The sequence below is a fragment of the Hippocampus zosterae genome, chromosome 8 (genome assembly GCF_025434085.1).
Source record: "Hippocampus zosterae strain Florida chromosome 8, ASM2543408v3, whole genome shotgun sequence".
NCBI classification, from domain to species: Eukaryota; Metazoa; Chordata; class Actinopteri; order Syngnathiformes; family Syngnathidae; genus Hippocampus; species Hippocampus zosterae.
The window spans coordinates 4,935,640-4,957,974 of record NC_067458.1 but is presented as its reverse complement, the minus strand read 5'-3'; the positions used below and the strand labels follow the sequence as shown (position 1 = coordinate 4,957,974).

At 48.4% G+C, this 22,335-nt stretch overlaps 1 protein-coding gene across 1 annotated transcript; it reads left to right on the top strand.

Moving 5' to 3' along the window:
* Positions 1 to 1,123: 1,123 nt before the first annotated feature.
* Positions 1,124 to 9,468, top strand: si:ch211-262h13.5 (uncharacterized protein LOC571127 homolog). The gene is made up of 7 exons (XM_052073456.1): positions 1,124 to 1,471; positions 2,493 to 2,603; positions 3,994 to 4,081; positions 4,406 to 4,572; positions 4,836 to 4,943; positions 6,242 to 6,328; positions 8,718 to 9,468. Exons 1-7 carry the CDS (start codon positions 1,238 to 1,240, stop codon positions 9,237 to 9,239), a joined length of 1,317 nt encoding a protein of 438 aa, XP_051929416.1. The 5' UTR covers positions 1,124 to 1,237; the 3' UTR covers positions 9,240 to 9,468.
* Positions 9,469 to 22,335: the final 12,867 nt, after the last annotated feature.

Below are 22,335 nucleotides of genomic sequence, written 5' to 3'. Positions count from 1 at the left end.
ATTTCACTACAAGTTGACAAGGAAGTGGTGACAAAAAAGTCTTAGGTTTAACTCATTCTGGGTTTTTTTTAGAGATTTAAAAAAACGTGTTCAAAAGAACACACAGTAAAAATATACTGTGTATGTTTATACAATAAAATTGGGCAGAGTTTTTCAATGTCTTGCTTCTGCCCCCCTCCAAAAGGGACTAAATACGGAAATGGTACACAATATATACAGAGCAATGTGGAAATTAGATCAAACCTGTGTTAAATAATGAAATTCTGTACGAATAAACACGGCTTGCATAATTAATGAAAGTATTTCGACAATATGGCAGTCACCTATCTCCACCACTTCTATTTTTTTTCCGTGCACTGTGAACAGCAGGGGTCCAAGCGCCTCAGTTGTATCTGGAGCTGGGCATCACTTCATCCTAGCATCTCCCCACGAAGCAGAGTGGGGGAGTTCTCTGTGCTCACATCAAAGAAGGTTTGTTCAACTTGGGTCTGGCATTGTGCTTGTAGAGCAAGTCCTTGGAGCATCCCTTATCTCCCCCCCGCAGACTCTTTCTGCTGCAACACAACTGGCTATTGAAAACACTGGTGCATGCAAGTGTGGCTGTGCACGATCAAAATGTGCCCACTGACATCAGTGGTGAACAATCAAAACACACGCACGCGCGCACACTCGCACAAACACAAACACACAGATATCGTCTCTCGCCCAAAGTCAGCTTGTAAAGCGGCCCTTATCAATGAGGATAAGCGGTACGGTGAAGAATGCGTGTATGGATGGTGGATGGATGGATGGGAATGATAAAACTGACATCAGTGACTCATTAGCCCAATTTTGCCTCGTGAACATTTCCCTCACCAACAAGAAGACATACAGCGTCCTCTCTTGGTGAAATACACTCATTGCATACTGTCTGAACTTGGTGACTGAGTCGTCGTCGTCAACCCCCTACAAAAAACATTTCTGTTCTTCTTCTTCGTCTTATTATTATTATTATTATGATTATATTAATTGAAAACCCTGGTTTACTGATCGTGTGTATTTTTTTTCTTCCAAGGGTTAAATAACGGTCAATATTCATTCACAAAAATAAACATTTGTCCTTGGCTTGATTTCAACAGTCCTCCCTATTTTGATTCCAAAAGTCAACACACAAGCCAGGCTGAGCACAAACACAGGGGAAAAAACTTCACTTCGATTGGAGCTTCGTCGAGCTGCTGGAGCAGAATCCTCTGCCGTTATGCATAAATCCAGTTACACATCGTTCCTGCAGTTAGCTCTGCTTTTTATTCAAATGTTGTATCTGAATGCTGAGGGATTAGCACTGGTGCCCACTGAACTTGCTCCAATTCCCTGCAATGACAAAGCTGTGGAGAAACTGTCCCGTCTGGCTGTCACTTATATCAACGAGGATCGTGCGGATGGGTACAAATTTGCCCTCAATCGCGTTGCTAATGTCCACCTACATGCTCAGGTGAGTGGGGATAAATGTTTGAAAAGAATACTTGCTCATTTGAAGGTCGTTTCAGTGTGCCTTTTTTAAATTAATTTTTTTAGGTTTAACCAATTGGATAGTTGACAATTCCCGTGTTTTACTGTCAAATATTCATTAAAATGTAAGTAAATGTGAATAGAATTTCTTAATAAATCCTATGAAATACAGCATGGTGATGTTTGAGATGCTGTGTTAAGCAAAGTGAAATGGTGAAAGGTGCACTGTCATTCTGGTTAATGAATCACAATATAGCATACGGCGGCGGCCCTTGCACACATCGTTCTCCTTCAGGGTTGTGGAATACATCTGCTTGGTTGTTGAGAACGTTTCAGAAGACACCGTCTGGGAAAAAAGGTCCTTTGGATTTACTTAATTTGAATATGAATATCGGTTGGACATCATTAAAATGTGATAAACCTATGTTTTCCTCAAAACAAATGAAACGTATAAAGGTAACTTATATTCATCACGTGCAACCGAAAATCAAGTACTTTTTGTCAATGCATCAATGATCTTGCACAAAAAAGTCCGCCATTTTTGGATCATGAATACATTTCGACCAAGCTAAACCCCTATTTTGTTTCTGATTATTAACATTGAATTTGTTGAGCAAGGACACTAATTGCCTGTCAGCATTGACAATGATTATTTTCACTTTGTCACGCTACGTTGCATATCATCGCTGTCCTGTGAAAAACACATTTGTCCATTTTTGTTATTAAAAAAAAACGTTTTTATGTCAATAGCGGTGTCCGTGTTTTACACATTCTATTAACATAAAAATGACAAAAATGGACACAAGTGTTTTTCACAGGACAGCAACTATTTATTTCTTAAGTGATGTAACTTAAACAACCTTGTTTACATACAGGTATAATGCTGAATGACGACTGCAAAAAAATTCCATAAGACCTTTACATTGTTGCCATTTTGCTCATGAACCTACGTAATGTTTGCATGTCCCCTTCCTTTTTACTTGTGTTTATTTTGTGCATGTCAGGGTCCAGCAGGCAATGTGTATTACCTGGACCTGGATGTCCTGGAAACCAAGTGTTACATAGGCAGTCCAAAACCATGGAAACGCTGTGACGTCAGACCATTCATGGAAACAGTAAGGGACACACATACAGTAGAAATAAACTGGGCACTTTGACTATCCTTATGAGGACACTGAGCGGGAAATATTAATCGCTGCATGGCTGCAAATTTAATATCCTGAGATCCAAAAGATATCATCAGATAACAAGTCTGTTTTAAAATCCTCTCAGTGTAATATTTTGCTGTGCAGTGATACAAATTTGCAAATCACGAGCACAAAAAACAATAGCACTCAGTCAACCAATCTATCAATCAAACATTATTAAAAAGTGTCTCACAAATAATACACACACACACCACCCACAAATACACAAGATAAAAAATAAAAGCGCAATGAAAGACATAAGAATGTGAGACTGGCTACAAAGAATCTCGAAGGGAAACAGTAGACCATCTGACAGGTTGCCCCAACAGCCGCAAGCCACCAGCATTGAGGCCCCGGTACAGCACGCATAGTGCCCCACGACCCACCACAGCTCCCAAAGCAGAGGGCTCTCTAGGAAGAAGGCTATAGAGTAATGCCAGAGGTGGACATTCCGTCAGTACTGATGCAAGCTCCGTCAGTCCGTCACTGAGGCCCATTTTGCTGACGAGTGACAAATTATAAGAAACCTTTTTTTTTTTTTTATGACAAACTAAGCACTGACGGAGGTCGTCCCCCCCCCCCCCCCCCCCCGTCAGTATACTATAGACTGTGTGATAAAATCAGGGAGATTAAAAAGGACACAGTGATGTTCAGAGACATGCGAGTCAACAACAGCACATTAATAATAAAAAATTGAGAATGCGTTGCCTATTGTGAGATGACTACATGACATACATACATACATCCATTTTCTGATCCGCTTCTCCTCACAAAGATCACGAGGCGTGCCGGAGCCTATCCTCTGTGTCTTCGGGCATTAGGCAGCAAATAGTTGCTAGCCAATCGCTGGACAGACAGAGACAAACAATCATTGGTGCTCACACTGACATCGAGGAACAATTTAGAGTGTTCTATGAACCTTCCACGCATGTTTTTGGCATGTGGGAGGAAACCGGTGTACCTGGCAAAAACCCACACAGGCACAGGGAGAACATGTAAACTCCACACAGGAAGGCCGCAGCCGGAATCGAACCCTGCACCTCTGCACTGTTAGGTTGACGCGCTAACCACTGGATCACTGGGCCACCCAATTTGATCGCAGTACAGTACATGCAATTTGAAAAGAAAGCTTCCTAAATATGTCGCCTCAAAACTAATACTTTCCAGACAAATCCCATGAACTAGTTATCAAGTAAGGAAACACCCACACAGCTCTTTGAGTGGATGTGAGTCGATTACTGCATATAAATGTACCGCAAATCTCCACTCTAATTCTTAGAAGAGCTTGTCATTTCTCCTTCTCCTTTTATCTTTTCAGCAAATCTCCGGTAACTGCAACACAACCATCCTCCACACATTGGAAGGTTACTCCTACCTGTACAGTTATGACTGCACGCTTGTGCCAGGTAATGTGAACATATCAACAAGATGAGTTGTTTCCAGTTAAGATTCAGTCAGATTCTGATATTGTGCTGCAGATTTTCATCTTGCAATGAGGCTGTATGACAAAATACATAAATAAATACAAATAAATGATGATAAAATGCAACAAAGAATCCAAATAATTGTCCCTGTGTGCTTCAGATGTCTCAATTGACATGTTTGCAACAAGGCATGTTGAAAGAATTTATTTAAATTTGCCAATCTTGTTGTAAAATAGATTTAGTATTTCAATTCAAACAAACATCTGTACCGATAGCTCCAAGAATAAATGTCATCCTTTGATGCAGACCCCGCAGAGAAGCTGCAACAGACATGTCCAACCTGCCCCATCCTACTTCCCGTTGACAGTCAACAAGCTGTGCTGGCTGTTCAGGTCGCGCTGGCATCCTATAAGAGGCGATCCACTGTGGGTGCAGGGCTTGGAGTGAAGCGGATCACCAGAGCTGCGGAACAAGTGTGTTGTTAAGCACTTAAGTTTGTGAGGGATAAATTTCTGTGGCGGATTTTAGAACACTGCGGTTTGCCGAGTGCTTAGTCTGTCTTGAAAGTGAAAATGCAACAAGAAACTCATGATCATACAGCAAAGTGAAATTGTGGGTTTTTGTGTACCAAGCAGGAAGTAAAATTAGAGTATTTATTAGTTCTTTACCACGTTCTCCTTCTGTTAGTCTTTTTTTTTTAATTTAATTTTCTCACTGTATGAATTTTGTATTTCAGGCTTTGCCAGTGAAAGCCAGATTTGTGGAATTTACAGTCCAAGAGTGTGCAGAGGGAGTGACAGAAAAAGGCACCTGCCAGCGGTTGACATCCACTTCAGACACTGAGGTTTGCAATGAGTCAACTTCTACTTCTGCTCTACAAGCAAATATTTTAAATATACATTTGTACAAATAAACTCCAGCCCATTAATAGACGCCTGGAAGTCTAGACATTAAGGTAAACAACACCCCTGGCCACCATATGAGAAAATATAGTCGTTACTGTTCTTCATGGCCTCTTCAATACAAAGTAGAAGTTTTGCAAGCATTCAGGGGCCAGGCTACTAAATGGTGGCAATGGTCCCTCCGATCATTCCACTGGCCACCTCCATGTCGAGGGAAAGATTTTGATGAACGGCAATTTGTGTATTTCATTAGTTCCAACTTACTGCTGTCTTCACAGAGTCACATTACACCAGGGGCTCTACATGCTGTGCCTCCATCAATTTAAACCGATCATACATGTATGCGTGTATAATGTTTAGCTGCATGCATTAAATCAAGCATCATTTCATGTTGTCTGTGATATAAGTGAATATTAACCATCACTACTATGTTCGCATCTTAGCGCACAACTACATGGCTGAGTAGTCATTGTTTATAATACCATCCACATTCATGGTTTTCGTGACATGAAAATGCATAACCTTGCCCAACATATGCATCATACAAGAAGGAACAAATATAAAGAAAAAGCAACATTTGGAATTGTGAAGAATTAGGAAAGTAACTGTCATTGTTCTTAATCATTCTTCTTCTTTATGATTGGCATGAAATGTGCAGTTGGATCGGCAAATTGGCACTTTGCAAAATCTATTGGTGGCAATTATTCACTCTCATTGACAAATCAGTGCATGAGATAGAAATGGAAAAAAGCAAAGTGAAATGCATTAACTAGTAAATCAAGATCGGTGAACCTTTTTTTTTTTTAACTGAGATGTTGTTGCTCATATAATGAGTGTGTTGGGCCAGGTTGGCATATGTGGGCCATCCCTGACCACAGATGGTATGATAAATCGATGATGTGTCTCTGCCATGGTTGTTGTGCAGCTGAGACTGACCTACCAACTTGTAAGGCTACAGGTGTGTGGGGGTGGGTGTGCACGGGTGGGTCTGCGCTCGCCCTCTCACGCTAGCAACTGCATGTGCACCTGCATGCATACACATCCATTGTATTGTCGCTCCTCGGTGAGTCATTATGTCACCTGGGCCACCCCACTGAAAAAAAATATGGTATTCTAGCTACGCCCCTGAAAGTATTACAGTATTTAAAAAACAAATCCCAATGAATTTTGCTCTCAACCACACATTTTAGTGTCTGCAATCTTTCATTAATCTTGGGCTAATGTTATGCCTTGCCCGTAGACTGCAGGCTTTTGTACAGCATCTGTACATGGAGACCTGCATGCTCATCCGGATATCCAAGTGTCCTGCGAGATGTTCAAAATTCAGGTACAGAAGCTCATACTTTTCATCGCGCTGTGAATCAAATCAGACCAAGGAACTGGGGATGTATCTTCAGGTTTTAACTGCCACAATACAATGCAATAGATAGATCTGCCAAACGTCTTGACATTCAGTACAAGAACTATCAAATGTGAGCTTGGATTCCTGTAGATGACGAGAATGGCACTTTCACCAAGACCAGAACATGTGATTTGAGCGCGCAAGTGTGCGTGCGTGTGTGGCCCATTTGGTATAGGGCCACATATTGACAGCCCAAGATTTATTTTTGTTTTGTGTTTGCGGAGGAGGAAGCTGTTGTGCTGGTATGTCGTCCAAAACAAGGCAATACAACAAACCTATTGAATCCGTTGAACAAGTAGCACACAAGTGATCAAATGGAAAGGATGAAAGTGAGAGCAGTTTCCGCAGTCTCCCCTTGTAAACCCGAGCAGGTTTGCCTCTAATTACTCAACTCAACTGTATTTATAGAGCGCTTTAAAACAACCACCGCTGTATACAAAGTGATTTATATAGAGGAAAAGTAATTAGTACAACAACACACAATAACACAATACATTAATAATGAAGACAGTAGAAAGCGCAAAAAGAGTTCAAATAAAAATCAAGTCTCATGTCAAGTCAAAAGCCAAAGAATAAAAATTACTTTTAAGACAAGTTTTAAAGATGGGCAGCAAGGGGGCTTGCCTCACGTTCAGCGGGAGGTCATTCCAAAGAGAGGGACGAGCAAGGGAAAAGGCTCCATCCCCTGTAAACCTCTGCTAAGTTCTCAGTATCTCTAATAGTGTTGAGTCCGCAGAACTGAGGCACCGGCCAGGTAAGACGGAGATCAGAGAGTCAAGTCAAGTCAACAGTATTTATAGAGCACTTTCAAATAGCCATCGCTGCATACAAAGTGCTGTACATGGAGCTATTTAACATGCACAATAAACAGTAAGACAGATCGGTAATAAAGGCAGTAGAAAGCATCAAACAGTAAAACTAAAAACAAATCTAAGTCATGCTGAGTCGAATGCCAAAGAATACAAGTGAGTTTTGAGGAGGGCTTTGAAGATGGGCAGCGAGGAGGCTTGCCGAATGTTCAGTGGGAGGTCATTCCAGAGAGAGGGACCAGCAACAGAAAAGGCTCGATCCCCTCTGAGCTTCAGTTTAGTTCTTGATACTTCTAACAAAGACTGGTCCACAGACCTGAGGCGCCGGGCAGGTGTGTAGGGGTGGATGAGCTCAGAGAGGTAAGGTGGCGCGAGATTATTATATTTGAAAACAAAGAGGAGGATCTTGAAAATAACTCTAAAATGAATGGGGAGCCAGTGAAGGTAAGATGGGGCAATGTCGTTAAAAGATTTGAAAACAAATAATAGATTCTCAAAAAGGTGAAGGGATGCCAGTGAAGGGATACCATAGTAGGAGTTATGTGCTCCCTCTTACGAGTATCAGTTAAGAGGTGAGCAGCAGCATTCTGGACCACCTGGAGACACTTAATGGAGGATTGGCTGACTCCAAAGTAAAGCGCATTACAGTAATCCAGCAGAGATGTGACGACGGTGTGAATTACTTTTTCAAAGTGCTCATGAGAATGGAAAGACTTTACTTTCGCCAGCTTCCGAAGATGTAAGCCGCTGGATTTAACAATGGCACCAATTTGCCGGTCCAATTTAAAATCAGTGTCCAGTTTAAGATCAAAATTTGAGACTGTTGGCTTAAGATAAGGAGCCACAGGGCCCAAGTCCGCAGGATGGGATGTACAACAGCCACTGGGACCAAACACCATCACTTCTGTCTTTGTGCCATCCAGGTCTTGATTTCCTGTGGACAGGATAAAAGTGGCCTCAATGAGAAAGTGTTTTTTTTGGGGGGGGGCTCAACGGAACCTAGATCTAACAGTGACCAGCATAGCAGTGGAGGGAATACCATGTTTCCTGAAGATGGAAATCAAAGAGGGCAGATACAGTGAGAACAGCAAATGGGTCCTAATCTTTCTTTACGTACAGGAAAGTGTGTCCCGCATACTTGCGATTCAGTTCGAACCTCATCATCCACTGCCTGGACAAACTTTGTGGCAATCCAGTTTCAGATTCAGATCATGATTTTCACTTTTTTTTTCATAATGCTCCCCTCTGTGTGCAAGGGGGCCAAGTGGTGCACTGACGGAGGCAGAATTTCTTGTGCTCTTCTGTAGAGCAGAATCTTCGATGATTATGCAGGTCTATCTATTGCTGAGTGTCATTTAATATTTGTTTTCCTTTATTTGTGTGTAATTGTTGATTACATACTGTTACCATAAACTGTAATGTAGTAAAACCAAGTCACCTTTATAGCCATTAACAGCAAGTTGGTTAATATCAATGTGACGTGTGCTGGTCTTTCCCTTCCTCAGAATGTGGACGTCCTTCGCCCATTGCAACCACAAGGTCATGACCTCCCCTTTAAGCCTGACATCCCAACAGTGCCTCCTATCCATTATCCAGGAAAAGAGCAGCAGCCTGCTCATTCTGACCCCACACCACCCCGTGATCCGCAGCCAGCGCCATTTGACCCCACACCGCTCCCTGATCTTCAATCTGCACCATTTGACCCCACACAGATTAGCCCTCGTCCCATGGACCCTCTCTTTAATCCACCAATATCCTTCAGTTCATCTTCGAGTGAGTCTGCTGAAGATCTTTTAGATCGGCAGCTATCAGTAAACGGTTCATTTGACTCATCCTCTGAGGAGGTAGGAGGCTTTCTGGCTTTACGCCCACCATTGGACTTCCACTATAAGAGGCACGACCGCAAGAAGCGACAGGCCTTGGCGGAAAGTTCACCATCCCACAGACCAACATTCCTGTCTGATTTCCCAAATGGAACCTCGCCTTTCCGTTCCTGCCCTGGTCCTGCACGATACACCACAGTCTAGAGGGCCATTTGTTTGTGTGATGTGCATTTGGGCGAGGGTGACTGACAGCATAAATACTCTGCTCTGTGACATCACTTAACTGTGCAAACAGCTTGTACCAAAAAAGGAATGGCATTTCCATGGACAAATACAGTTACTTACAGTGGGTGCTTAAAGCTACAGACAGCATGTACTTAAACTCAATTTAAATGTATAAAGAATTTAATGCATAAAATTTGAAGCAATTAAAGTTTGTGTTTGATTTAAACATTTGCCACCAGTGCAAATTCCAATGACCATTTTATATATATATATATATATATATATATATATATAAAACAAAAGTTCATATACTTAAAAGAACAAAGTATATATATTACTTCTTATAAAGGTCTGAGCCTTACATTCATTCATCCATTCATCCATTATCTGAACATCCTGAATTATCCTCACGACGGTCGCGGGCCTATCCCAGCTGTCTTCGGGCAGTAGCCGGGGCACACCCTGAACTGGTTGCTAGATAATCACAGGGCACACATCTAGACAAACAACCATTCACATTGACAATGTCATACCTATCATGCATGTGTGCGGAATGTTGGAGGAAACCGCAGTACCCAGAGAAAACACACGCAGGCACGGGGATAACATGCAAACTCCACACAGGAAGGCCAGGGCCAGAATGGAAGCAACTTGCTGAAAATGCTTTAGCTCATGTCCAATGAGGTCCAAGGTCAAGGGTTGCAAAACTAACCCCTTTTGTGATGCTCCTCTGTGAAAGGTACCAGCAGGGTGAGGGGTGCTGAAGTTGACTCACAAATCTTCTGGCTTCCAAAGTAGTAACAGAAGAAGGAGTGCACCTTTGCGAAAACGGAATGACGGAAAGTACCGGCTCCCACAAAATACATTATCGGCATGCAGGAAGTTGCGTCAACAGTGTAAATATGGCGCAACAATCAAGCTCTGTCACGATCTGCCCGAAGCGATAATGATCGCTCCGTGCAGAACGAGAAAAATAAAGAATTGGATCCCCGGAAAACAGACAACGAAAGAATTTTCTCAAAGCAAAGAGTGTCTTTAATGACAAAAACAGAAAGAGCCCGACAGGGAAAAAACGGAAACACAAAACGCTGGTCAAATAAGGACCAGGGAAGAAATAAGGAAACAACTGAAAACGCTCGCTGAAAAACAAAGTGCGAGGAACTACTGATTAGGCAATATCGAAGTATTCAATTTAGTGACTAACGCGAATGGCAAGAGTAAAGGCCGCAAGGCAAGAAGGCAACGAGTAATCTACAAATAGAGGAATTAGCACGAGAGATCAATGGCATGGTGAGGAATTCTCCGGCAGTGGGAGAACTGCCGGAGTCTCATTAATATAGGAGGGTAATCAGCCCGAAATTACGGGCAGGTGCGCAGATGGCGGGGGAGAAAACCCGCCACCTGCTGGCGGACACGCGACGTGACAGTACCCCCCCCTCAATGGACGCCTCCCGGCGGACTACCCGGCTTGGATGGATGTGCAGCGTGGAAGTCGCGCAAAAGGGACGGATCAAGGATCCAGGAGCGAGGCAGTCACTGCCGCTCCTCAGGCCCGTAGCCCTCCCAGTCGACCAGATACTGGAACCCCTTTCCCCTGCGCCGAGAGTCCAGGATGGCACGAACCGTGTACACCGGGTCACCGTCGACGACCCGCGGAGGGGGCGGCGGCGTGGGAGGAGGAGCCAAGTCACTGGAAGACACGGGTTTGAGTAGGGAGACGTGGAAGACGGGGTGAACCTTCCTTCGCCCCCTCGAGCCAGTGCCGCCACTCCTGCAAGGCGGTCACAACTGCCAACAGTTCACGGTTGCCCACGTCGTAATTGGACTCGGCGGCACTGAGTCGACGGGAGAAGAAGGCGCAGGGGTGCAACTTCTGGTCGACCGGAGAGCGCTGGGACAGCACAGCCCCCAACCCCGAATCCGAGGCGTCCACCTCCACGATAAAGGGGAGATCAGGATCAGGGTGCTGTAGTACGGGGGGACTGGTGAACGCCGCCTTCAGGTTTGCGAACGCCGCATCCGCGGTCGGATCCCACTTAAATGGGGTTTTAATGGACGTAAGGCGGGTTAAGGGGAGCGTCTTCTGACTATAACCGCGGATGAAGCGTCGGTAGAAGTTGGCGAACCCCAGAAAGCGCTGCAGTTCCTTGCGATTGGCTGGAACCGGCCAGTTAGTGACTGCACGCGTCTTAATGGGGTCCGCCCTTAACCTGCCCTGTTCAATAATGAACCCTAGGAAGGAGATGACGGGGACATGGAATTCACACTTTTCTGCCTTGACGAAGAGCCGGTTCTCCAGTAGACGTTGTAGCACCAGCCTAACGTGTTGCTGGTGCTCGTGTAATGACTGGGAAAAAATTAAAATATCGTCAAGGTAAACGAAACAAAAGATGTTTATCATGTCCCTTAGCACATCATTGATTAGATTTTGGAAAACGGCAGGGGCGTTGGTGAGCCCAAAAGGCATAACCAGGTATTCAAAATGACCCAGAGGGGTCTTAAAAGCCGTCTTCCACTCGTCACCCTCCCGGATGCGAACCAAGTGGTAAGCGCTGCGCAAGTCTAATTTGGAGAAAATGGTGGCTGACTGTAATGGGGCGAAGGCGGAGTCCAGCAAGGGTAGCGGGTATCTATTCTTAATTGTTATCTCGTTTAATCCCCGATAGTCTACGCAGGGTCGCAGGGTCTTGTGTTTCTTCCCTACGAAGAAAAAACCCGCCCCTAACGGTGAACGCGATGGTCTAATAAGACCTGCGGCGAGCGAGCTGTTGATGTACTCCGTCAATGCCTCGCGCTCGGGTTGGGACACCTGATACAGCCGCGAGGTCGGCAACGGAGCGCCCGCCTGCAGGTCTATAGCACAATCGTAGGGGCGGTGTGGAGGCAAAGAGTGGGCACGATCCTCGCTGAACACCTCCTTTAGATCCCGATAGCAATCCGGCACTCCGTCAAGGCAGATCTCCTCGGGGGGCGTGACACGTTCATGCTTCCCGACGGCCGATTGTAGACAGTGCTGGTAACAATATGGGCTCCAGCTGTCTATCGCTGGGCGCGCCCAGGAAATCACGGGATTGTGTGTCTTCAGCCAGGGTAACCCGAGAACGATCGGGGCATTGCGAGACTGCATTAGGTAAAAACGGCGATGTTCGACATGGTTGCCGGACAGTAGAAGTTTCAACGGCTCCGTCCTATGCGTAACTACCGCCAGGAGGCGCCCATCAAGATCACAAACCCGCTTCCTATCTATCAACCTCTCCACGGAACAACCCAGCTCGGATGCGAGATCGGTGTCCATTATACAGTCATCTGCCCCCGAGTCTACCAGAGCCCGAACCCGCCACGACCGGGACCCCGTTAATATCTCCCCCTCGAGTTCGAGTCTGTTGGGGTGTCCAGGCCGCGAGTCGACTCGCCTAGACTCGAAGGGGGGCGCGCGCGGTCGTGACTCACAGTACTCCTGGTGGGCAGGGGGTGACGACCCCGGATGGCTGGTTGCGGCGTGAGGAGATGGTGGAACGCCGTCAGTCGTCGCTCGGTCGCTGAAACGACGCTTTCTTTCCTCCGCACCAGCGTCCCTGCCTCCCAGCTGCACCTGTTCCTCCGTGGGTGTTCGTCGGAACTGGGACCGATCACCTCCACGCTCCCGGCTTCGCTCCCTCAGGCGATTGTCCATGAGGAGGGAGAGGTCGATTAATTCCTCCAGGTTGGTGCTGTGGTCGCGGGTCGCCAGCTCGTCCTTGAGTTGAGGGTTTAGCCCGTGGCGAAACAGGCCACACAGCGCCCGATCACCGTATCCACTCTGGGCGGCCAGGATCCGGAACTCGATGGAGTAATCCGCTACCGATCGCTCTCCCTGGTGGAGGGCGAGTAGCCGGCCCTCTGCCTCTCTGCCTCGCACGGGATGATGGAACACCCGGCGGAACGCAGCCACGAAGTCGGGGAACGAAGTACGGAGATTCGGCTTAGCGTCACTGGTCGCAATCGCCCACGATGCCGCCGGACCTGTTAACAGACTCATGACATAAGCCACCTTGGCGGCGTCATTAGCATAGGCAGAAGGCTGTAGGTCGAATATGAGAGAGCACAGGTGGAGGAAGTGTCCACACTGCCCGTGCTCGCCCCCGTAGCGAGGGGGGTGTGGAAGCGATGGCTCCCTCGTCATAATGGGATATGAGGAGGGCGCTTCGGGAATAATAGAACGAACCCCGGGGGGAGATGGTCTCCGCTCTTCCACCCGGACCAACCGAGGTTCTAAATCATCGGACCGATGAGCCAGCATGGAGACCGCGCCACGGAGTTCCCTAATGGCTTGGCCCTGCTGACTCATCTGTTGCTCTTGTCGGGAAAGAGCGGACAAAATCTTTTCGATGTCTGCGGGATCCATGGTGGCCGGAGAATTCTGTCACGATCTGCCCGAAGCGATAATGATCGCTCCGGGCAGAACGAGAAAAATAAAGAATTGGATCCCCGGAAAACAGACAACGAAAGAATTTTCTCAAAGCAAAGAGTGTCTTTAATGACAAAAACAGAAAGAGCCCGACAGGGAAAAAACGGAAACACAAAACGCTGGTCAAATAAGGACCAGGGAAGAAATAAGGAAACAACTGAAAACGCTCGCTGAAAAACAAAGTGCGAGGAACTACTGATTAGGCAATATCGAAGTATTCAATTTAGTGACTAACGCGAATGGCAAGAGTAAAGGCCGCAAGGCAAGAAGGCAACGAGTAATCTACAAATAGAGGAATTAGCACGAGAGATCAATGGCATGGTGAGGAATTCTCCGGCAGTGGGAGAACTGCCGGAGTCTCATTAATATAGGAGGGTAATCAGCCCGAAATTACGGGCAGGTGCGCAGATGGCGGGGGAGAAAACCCGCCACCTGCTGGCGGACACGCGACGTGACAGTACCCCCCCCTCAATGGACGCCTCCCGGCGGACTACCCGGCTTGGATGGATGTGCAGCGTGGAAGTCGCGCAAAAGGGACGGATCAAGGATCCAGGAGCGAGGCAGTCACTGCCGCTCCTCAGGCCCGTAGCCCTCCCAGTCGACCAGATACTGGAACCCCTTTCCCCTGCGCCGAGAGTCCAGGATGGCACGAACCGTGTACACCGGGTCACCGTCGACGACCCGCGGAGGGGGCGGCGGCGTGGGAGGAGGAGCCAAGTCACTGGAAGACACGGGTTTGAGTAGGGAGACGTGGAAGACGGGGTGAACCTTCATGGTGGGTGGCAGCCGGAGCCTGACTGCAGATGGACTGATGACGGCCTCGACCTCGAACGGTCCAGTAAATCGGGGTCCCAGTTTCGCAGACGTGCCGGCCAGCCGAAGATCCCTAGTCGCCAACCACACCTTCTGTCCTACCACGTATGAAGGAGCCGGGCGCCGGCGACGATCCGCGATCCGCTGGTTCCTGGCCGCCGTGCGGGACAACGCAGCCCGGGCCTCCTTCCACACGCGATGGGCCCGCTTGAGGTGGTGCTGCACAGAGGGGACCTCCACCTGCCCCTCCTGGGACGGGAACAGCGGCGGCTGGTACCCGTAGGCGGCCATGAAGGGGGACCTACCAGTGGCAGAAGAGACGAGGGTGTTGTGCGCGTACTCCACCCAGGGTAAGTGGTCGACCCAGGATGAGGGACGGTGAAGGCACACACAGCGGAGGGCCGCCCCCAGATCCTGGTTGGCACGCTCGGCTTGTCCATTGGACTGGGGGTGGTACCCCGAGGTCAGACTGGCCGTGGCCCCGAGGGACCGGCAGAACTGCTTCCAGACGCGGGACACGAACTGGGGCCCCCGGTCCGAGACAATGTCCAGTGGAATGCCGTGGAGACGGAAGACGTGTTCGACAAGGAGGTCGGCGGTCTCCAGCGCCGACGGCAACCTGGACAAAGGAACAAAATGAGCCGCCTTGGAGAAGCGGTCCACGATCGTGAGTACGACAGTTCGACCCCGGGAAGGCGGGAGACCCGTGACGTAGTCCAGGGCGATGTGGGACCACGGGCGAGGAGGAATGGGCAACGGCTGGAGCAGTCCCGCCGGCGGCTGATGGGACGACTTGCCGCAGGCGCAGGAGGTGCAGGCCTTGATGAACTCCGTCACGTCGTTGCGGAGCTCCGGCCACCAGAAACGCTGGGCGACGAGTTGCACAGTCCGGTTCACCCCGGGATGACACGCCACCTTGGACCCATGTCCCCACTGCAGAACTTCAGATCGTAAGGGAGGAGGTACGAATAGCCTCCCTGCTGGGCACTCCGTCGGCACCTGAACCCCCTCCAGGGCTGCCTGGATCCGCTGCTCAACCTCCCACTGGACGGCCCCCACGACGCACCGGGTCGGGAGGATGGTCTCCGGGGATCGATCCCTCCCCGCAGGCTCGTGGAGACGGGAGAGGGCGTCGGGCTTGGTGTTCTTAGACCCGGGAGAGTAGGTGAGGATGAAGTCGAACCTGGTAAGGAAGAGGGCCCACCGGGCCTGACGGGCGTTCAGTCTTTTGGCGGAGCGGAGGTAGGCGAGGTTCTTATGATCCGTGTAGACCGTAAAGGGTTCCTTCGCCCCCTCGAGCCAGTGCCGCCACTCCTGCAAGGCGGTCACAACTGCCAACAGTTCACGGTTGCCCACGTCGTAATTGGACTCGGCGGCACTGAGTCGACGGGAGAAGAAGGCGCAGGGGTGCAACTTCTGGTCGACCGGAGAGCGCTGGGACAGCACAGCCCCCACCCCCGAATCCGAGGCGTGCACCTCCACGATAAAGGGGAGATCAGGATCAGGGTGCTGTAGTACGGGGGGACTGGTGAACGCCGCCTTCAGGTTTGCGAACGCCGCATCCGCGGTCGGATCCCACTTAAATGGGGTTTTAATGGACGTAAGGCGGGTTAAGGGGAGCGTCTTCTGACTATAACCGCGGATGAAGCGTCGGTAGAAGTTGGCGAACCCCAGAAAGCGCTGCAGTTCCTTGCGATTGGCTGGAACCGGCCAGTTAGTGACTGCACGCGTCTTAATGGGGTCCGCCCTTAACCTGCCCTGTTCAATAATGAACCCTAGGAAGGAGATGACGGGGACATGGAATTCACACTTTTCTGCCTTGACGAAGAGCCGGTTCTCCAGTAGACGTTGTAGCACCAGCCTAACGTGTTGCTGGTGCTCGTGTAATGACTGGGAAAAAATTAAAATATCGTCAAGGTAAACGAAACAAAAGATGTTTATCATGTCCCTTAGCACATCATTGATTAGATTTTGGAAAACGGCAGGGGCGTTGGTGAGCCCAAAAGGCATAACCAGGTATTCAAAATGACCCAGAGGGGTCTTAAAAGCCGTCTTCCACTCGTCACCCTCCCGGATGCGAACCAAGTGGTAAGCGCTGCGCAAGTCTAATTTGGAGAAAATGGTGGCTGACTGTAATGGGGCGAAGGCGGAGTCCAGCAAGGGTAGCGGGTATCTATTCTTAATTGTTATCTCGTTTAATCCCCGATAGTCTACGCAGGGTCGCAGGGTCTTGTCTTTCTTCCCTACGAAGAAAAAACCCGCCCCTAACGGTGAACGCGATGGTCTAATAAGACCTGCGGCGAGCGAGCTGTTGATGTACTCCGTCAATGCCTCGCGCTCGGGTTGGGACACCTGATACAGCCGCGAGGTCGGCAACGGAGCGCCCGCCTGCAGGTCTATAGCACAATCGTAGGGGCGGTGTGGAGGCAAAGAGTGGGCACGATCCTCGCTGAACACCTCCTTTAGATCCCGATAGCAATCCGGCACTCCGTCAAGGCAGATCTCCTCGGGGGGCGTGACACGTTCATGCTTCCCGACGGCCGATTGTAGACAGTGCTGGTAACAATATGGGCTCCAGCTGTCTATCGCTGGGCGCGCCCAGGAAATCACGGGATTGTGTGTCTTCAGCCAGGGTAACCCGAGAACGATCGGGGCATTGCGAGACTGCATTAGGTAAAAACGGCGATGTTCGACATGGTTGCCGGACAGTAGAAGTTTCAACGGCTCCGTCCTATGCGTAACTACCGCCAGGAGGCGCCCATCAAGATCACAAACCCGCTTCCTATCTATCAACCTCTCCACGGAACAACCCAGCTCGGATGCGAGATCGGTGTCCATTATACAGTCATCTGCCCCCGAGTCTACCAGAGCCCGAACCCGCCACGACCGGGACCCCGTTAATATCTCCCCCTCGAGTTCGAGTCTGTTGGGGTGTCCAGGCCGCGAGTCGACTCGCCTAGACTCGAAGGGGGGCGCGCGCGGTCGTGACTCACAGTACTCCTGGTGGGCAGGGGGTGACGACCCCGGATGGCTGGTTGCGGCGTGAGGAGATGGTGGAACGCCGTCAGTCGTCGCTCGGTCGCTGAAACGACGCTTTCTTTCCTCCGCACCAGCGTCCCTGCCTCCCAGCTGCACCTGTTCCTCCGTGGGTGTTCGTCGGAACTGGGACCGATCACCTCCACGCTCCCGGCTTCGCTCCCTCAGGCGATTGTCCATGAGGAGGGAGAGGTCGATTAATTCCTCCAGGTTGGTGCTGTGGTCGCGGGTCGCCAGCTCGTCCTTGAGTTGAGGGTTTAGCCCGTGGCGAAACAGGCCACACAGCGCCCGATCACCGTATCCACTCTGGGCGGCCAGGATCCGGAACTCGATGGAGTAATCCGCTACCGATCGCTCTCCCTGGTGGAGGGCGAGTAGCCGGCCCTCTGCCTCTCTGCCTCGCACGGGATGATGGAACACCCGGCGGAACGCAGCCACGAAGTCGGGGAACGAAGTACGGAGATTCGGCTTAGCGTCACTGGTCGCAATCGCCCACGATGCCGCCGGACCTGTTAACAGACTCATGACATAAGCCACCTTGGCGGCGTCATTAGCATAGGCAGAAGGCTGTAGGTCGAATATGAGAGAGCACAGGTGGAGGAAGTGTCCACACTGCCCGTGCTCGCCCCCGTAGCGAGGGGGGTGTGGAAGCGATGGCTCCCTCGTCATAATGGGATATGAGGAGGGCGCTTCGGGAATAATAGAACGAACCCCGGGGGGAGATGGTCTCCGCTCTTCCACCCGGACCAACCGAGGTTCTAAATCATCGGACCGATGAGCCAGCATGGAGACCGCGCCACGGAGTTCCCTAATGGCTTGGCCCTGCTGACTCATCTGTTGCTCTTGTCGGGAAAGAGCGGACAAAATCTTTTCGATGTCTGCGGGATCCATGGTGGCCGGAGAATTCTGTCACGATCTGCCCGAAGCGATAATGATCGCTCCGTGCAGAACGAGAAAAATAAAGAATTGGATCCCCGGAAAACAGACAACGAAAGAATTTTCTCAAAGCAAAGAGTGTCTTTAATGACAAAAACAGAAAGAGCCCGACAGGGAAAAAACGGAAACACAAAACGCTGGTCAAATAAGGACCAGGGAAGAAATAAGGAAACAACTGAAAACGCTCGCTGAAAAACAAAGTGCGAGGAACTACTGATTAGGCAATATCGAAGTATTCAATTTAGTGACTAACGCGAATGGCAAGAGTAAAGGCCGCAAGGCAAGAAGGCAACGAGTAATCTACAAATAGAGGAATTAGCACGAGAGATCAATGGCACGGTGAGGAATTCTCCGGCAGTGGGAGAACTGCCGGAGTCTCATTAATATAGGAGGGTAATCAGCCCGAAATTACGGGCAGGTGCGCAGATGGCGGGGGAGAAAACCCGCCACCTGCTGGCGGACACGCGACGTGACAAGCTCAGACTTTTCTCCTTCGACTAATGTCATGGCCAAAACATTGAAAACAGTCCAAAAAGGGTCCAAATGAAGGACAACAAATACCATATGACAAAACAAAAGACAAAAACAACAAGAAAAAAAAGCAGAGCTCTTGGAAGAGCTCTTGCAGATAGCTGCCAGCTATGGCGTCATCTTCAGGTTATATTTAGTATAGTGAGGAGAAATTAGAATTACAGTGCTTATCTTTTTAACATGGCAAGTGGCAAAGAAAGTAAAAGTTAAAGGAAGTCTACACGAATTTTACACATGTGGCTTGATTATTAGCAATTATTTAGTTTTGCTTCGAAAAATGCAGAAGAGCTGGAAACCACATCTCTATATTGATCTATTTCACTTTTATAGCAACTGTTCCAACACAGGGGTATGTCCATGATGGGTCAGACGAGACATAATGTGTGTAATTTACTGCTGGACAGTAGACACACATTGGACAATGAGGAAGACACAAAGAAAAACAATGACATAATGTAAAAATTTGTAAGGGGTGGTCAACCAGAAAGAGCGAACAAGGTGCACACTGCCATGCTATTTAGTATTGTTGTTATTAAATGTACATGAAAAATAAGGAATTTATCAAATTAAGTAGAGATAAAATATGATCGGATGCGGCCCGTTGGTCTTTTTAATCCGGCCCGCTAAAGATTGGTGCACATTGTTGGTGAAGATTGGTTTGGTTGTTAACATGTTAAAAACTGGGCCGCTAATAAGAGTCGGAGAGCAGTCAAATGTATAGAGCAGTCTTCCTCAACTGGCGGACCGCGATCCACGACCGGACCGCCGACCTCCTCTGTCCGGACCTCCTCTGTCCCGGCCCTCGGCAAATTGTAGAAAATAATAAATTATAAAGTGATTTTTACGGTATACATTTTATATTTTTGAACGATAATCTGCGCATTACCGCGACCGCTTGTTAAAATTATCCGTTGTATTCTTTGCGTGCACAAACAGATGTAATGCAGAGGACCGCAGCAGCGCGACTGTGTGTGTATAATGTTTGACTAACTGGAGATCCTGGCTGAGCAGGGCATGTCGGCGATAATGATGCGCTGATTGGCTCCTCTGAACTTAAGGTGTGCCCATACATAAGCGTCAGCACGCGTCCATCCCAATACACACGCATTCAAAATGGATGATTATGTCAGGAAACAAACGCATGCGCGACGCCACAGTGTGCTCACAGTTTCAGCCCAGGAGAGCCGCACACAGACAATTAGACAAGACGAATTGCGGGAGCTTTCGATTGTGTGCAGTTTTGCTCCCGTCTACCCGGGGATATTGGCTGGCAACCGATTCAGGGTGTCCCCCGCCTACTGCCCGGAGACGGCTGGGATGGGCTCCAGCACCCCCCGCGACCCTAGTGAGGATCAAGCGGTACGGAAGATGAATGAATGAATGAATGAATGAATACCCGGGGATCTTTGCAACTGTTTAACAGCAGAACACCGCAACATGGTAAATGAACATCCCAATGGCGTCCTGAAATAATATTTACATGCCTCAGACATTGCATTCACCTTTAGTGGACGAACAGCACCCCACATTCCTGTGCTCCCTTGTGTCAGTATTTAAAATGGTTCTGAACTCCTCTTCTGATATATTTTTCAGTGATTTCAGAGGGGATGTGAAAAGGGGAATTGTAAAAATGAAAAGGATATTTTTGTTTTCATGTTTAGTATTTATTTTGGTAAAATTTGTATTTTGTTTTTGTTAAATTAAGGGAAAAAAGACAATTACTGTTTAACAAAGTTTAAATACAAATGTCTTATTTCCCTAAAAGGGCTGTTTCTATTATTAAGGAGGCAAAATAAAAGTGTTTCTGTGCCTCAACACAATACCTCTCATTATTTGCTGTGTACTGAATAATTGTTATTTTCATGTACCCCATTATTGGTTGGTTGTGAGGAGTGTTGATTTGTATAAGCTTGGCTTGATCATACTAAATGGGCATATAGCCCTGCTGCCCATGAACGCCGTGCATGGGACTGGACCTTGGTCTTATTTAAAAAATTTTAAAAAGTGGACATACTGCATTTCTAGTTGAGGACCACTGACCTATGACCAACAGGTGTGCAGCTGCTGGGGGAGCCCTACACTGCCACCTGTTGGTCCCTAAACCGAATCATGACACTCGTTTATCGCGGTTCATAGGGACCAAGACCACCCGCGATAAACGAAAACCCGCAAAGTAGCAACCCCCCCCCCCCCCCCCGTATAGGTAGGTACATGTACATGTGTATGAGTATAAAAATATTTATCAGGCCAAATTTAATGGTATACATGCATGTAGAAGTAAATTGTGTCATAATTACCATTACTTAATGCTGTATACTAATAGATTTAAACATGTATAAGTTAGGTTAGATTAGTGTATGAATAACAAAATACAGTAAACATATACATGTAGTCCTGTATATGTTGCTCTATGTGATTCGCTGTTGTTTTGCTGACTTTTGCTGCTTCTCCCAGACCGTTCGCAATTTTTTTTTTTAGGAATATGTTTGAAAAAAAAAATCCACGTTGCACTGAAGCCGTGATAAACGAACCACGAAATAGCGAGGGATCACTTCTGACCGCGCACCAACGAGCAGTTCCGTCGGCGCTCCTTCCCCTCCAACGCGCGCCCTCGGCCCGCTGTGTTATTCTTCTCCATTTGCGGGCCAGGGCGCGTTCTGGGGCCTGATGGCGGGCCTGGCGGTGGGCCCGGCCGTTCTCTCTCTCACTCTCTCTGTCTCTCTCTCTCTTTCCCCACCGCGCATGTTGCAAACAACAGAAGAGACAGTATGACAGAGAGAGGCAGTCGTACTATCATAGAGTCAACAGCACGATGTGGCACAAGGGAAGGTGCTGGGAGGGGCTGTGAAGATTCGCAGCCAATCAGTTCACAGGAAAAATCCACTCTTGCTGTCATTGGTCGATGTTGCGCCGGGAACCAATTATGCGTACAGACACGTATAAAACCTCTGAGTCATTCGGCATTTTTTTTCCTGAATACAATTGTCATGAACTGCAGGTGCGGCAAATGAAGCGCAATACACAATGGGATCACTGTATAGCTTATTTTTCCCCACGCAAGTCATCAGATGTGTTCTGCACTCTCGCTTTGCCTGTGCACATCTCACGTTTGTGATTGGTTGGTCCGACCGATGCACTCAAGGACAAGCACAACGATCACATGAAACCTGGAGGGAGCAATTTTGCACGCTCATCAACATGAGGCCGCCGCCGCTCATCTCACCATCCCATCGACATGTTCCTCTGGAATGGTGCCCCCCCCCCCTACCCCCAAACACACACCTTTCCGTTTGACGCAAAAGATGTTCAATC

Coding starts and splice junctions, on each gene's coding strand:
- si:ch211-262h13.5 (XM_052073456.1), top strand. CDS start 1,238: ATGCATAAATCCAGTTACACATCGTTCCTGCAGTTAGCTCTGCTTTTT. Junction 4,082..4,405: donor TGACTGCACGCTTGTGCCAG/GTAATGTGAACA, acceptor CCTTTGATGCAG/ACCCCGCAGAGAAGCTGCAA. Junction 4,944..6,241: donor CATCCACTTCAGACACTGAG/GTTTGCAATGAG, acceptor CCTTGCCCGTAG/ACTGCAGGCTTTTGTACAGC.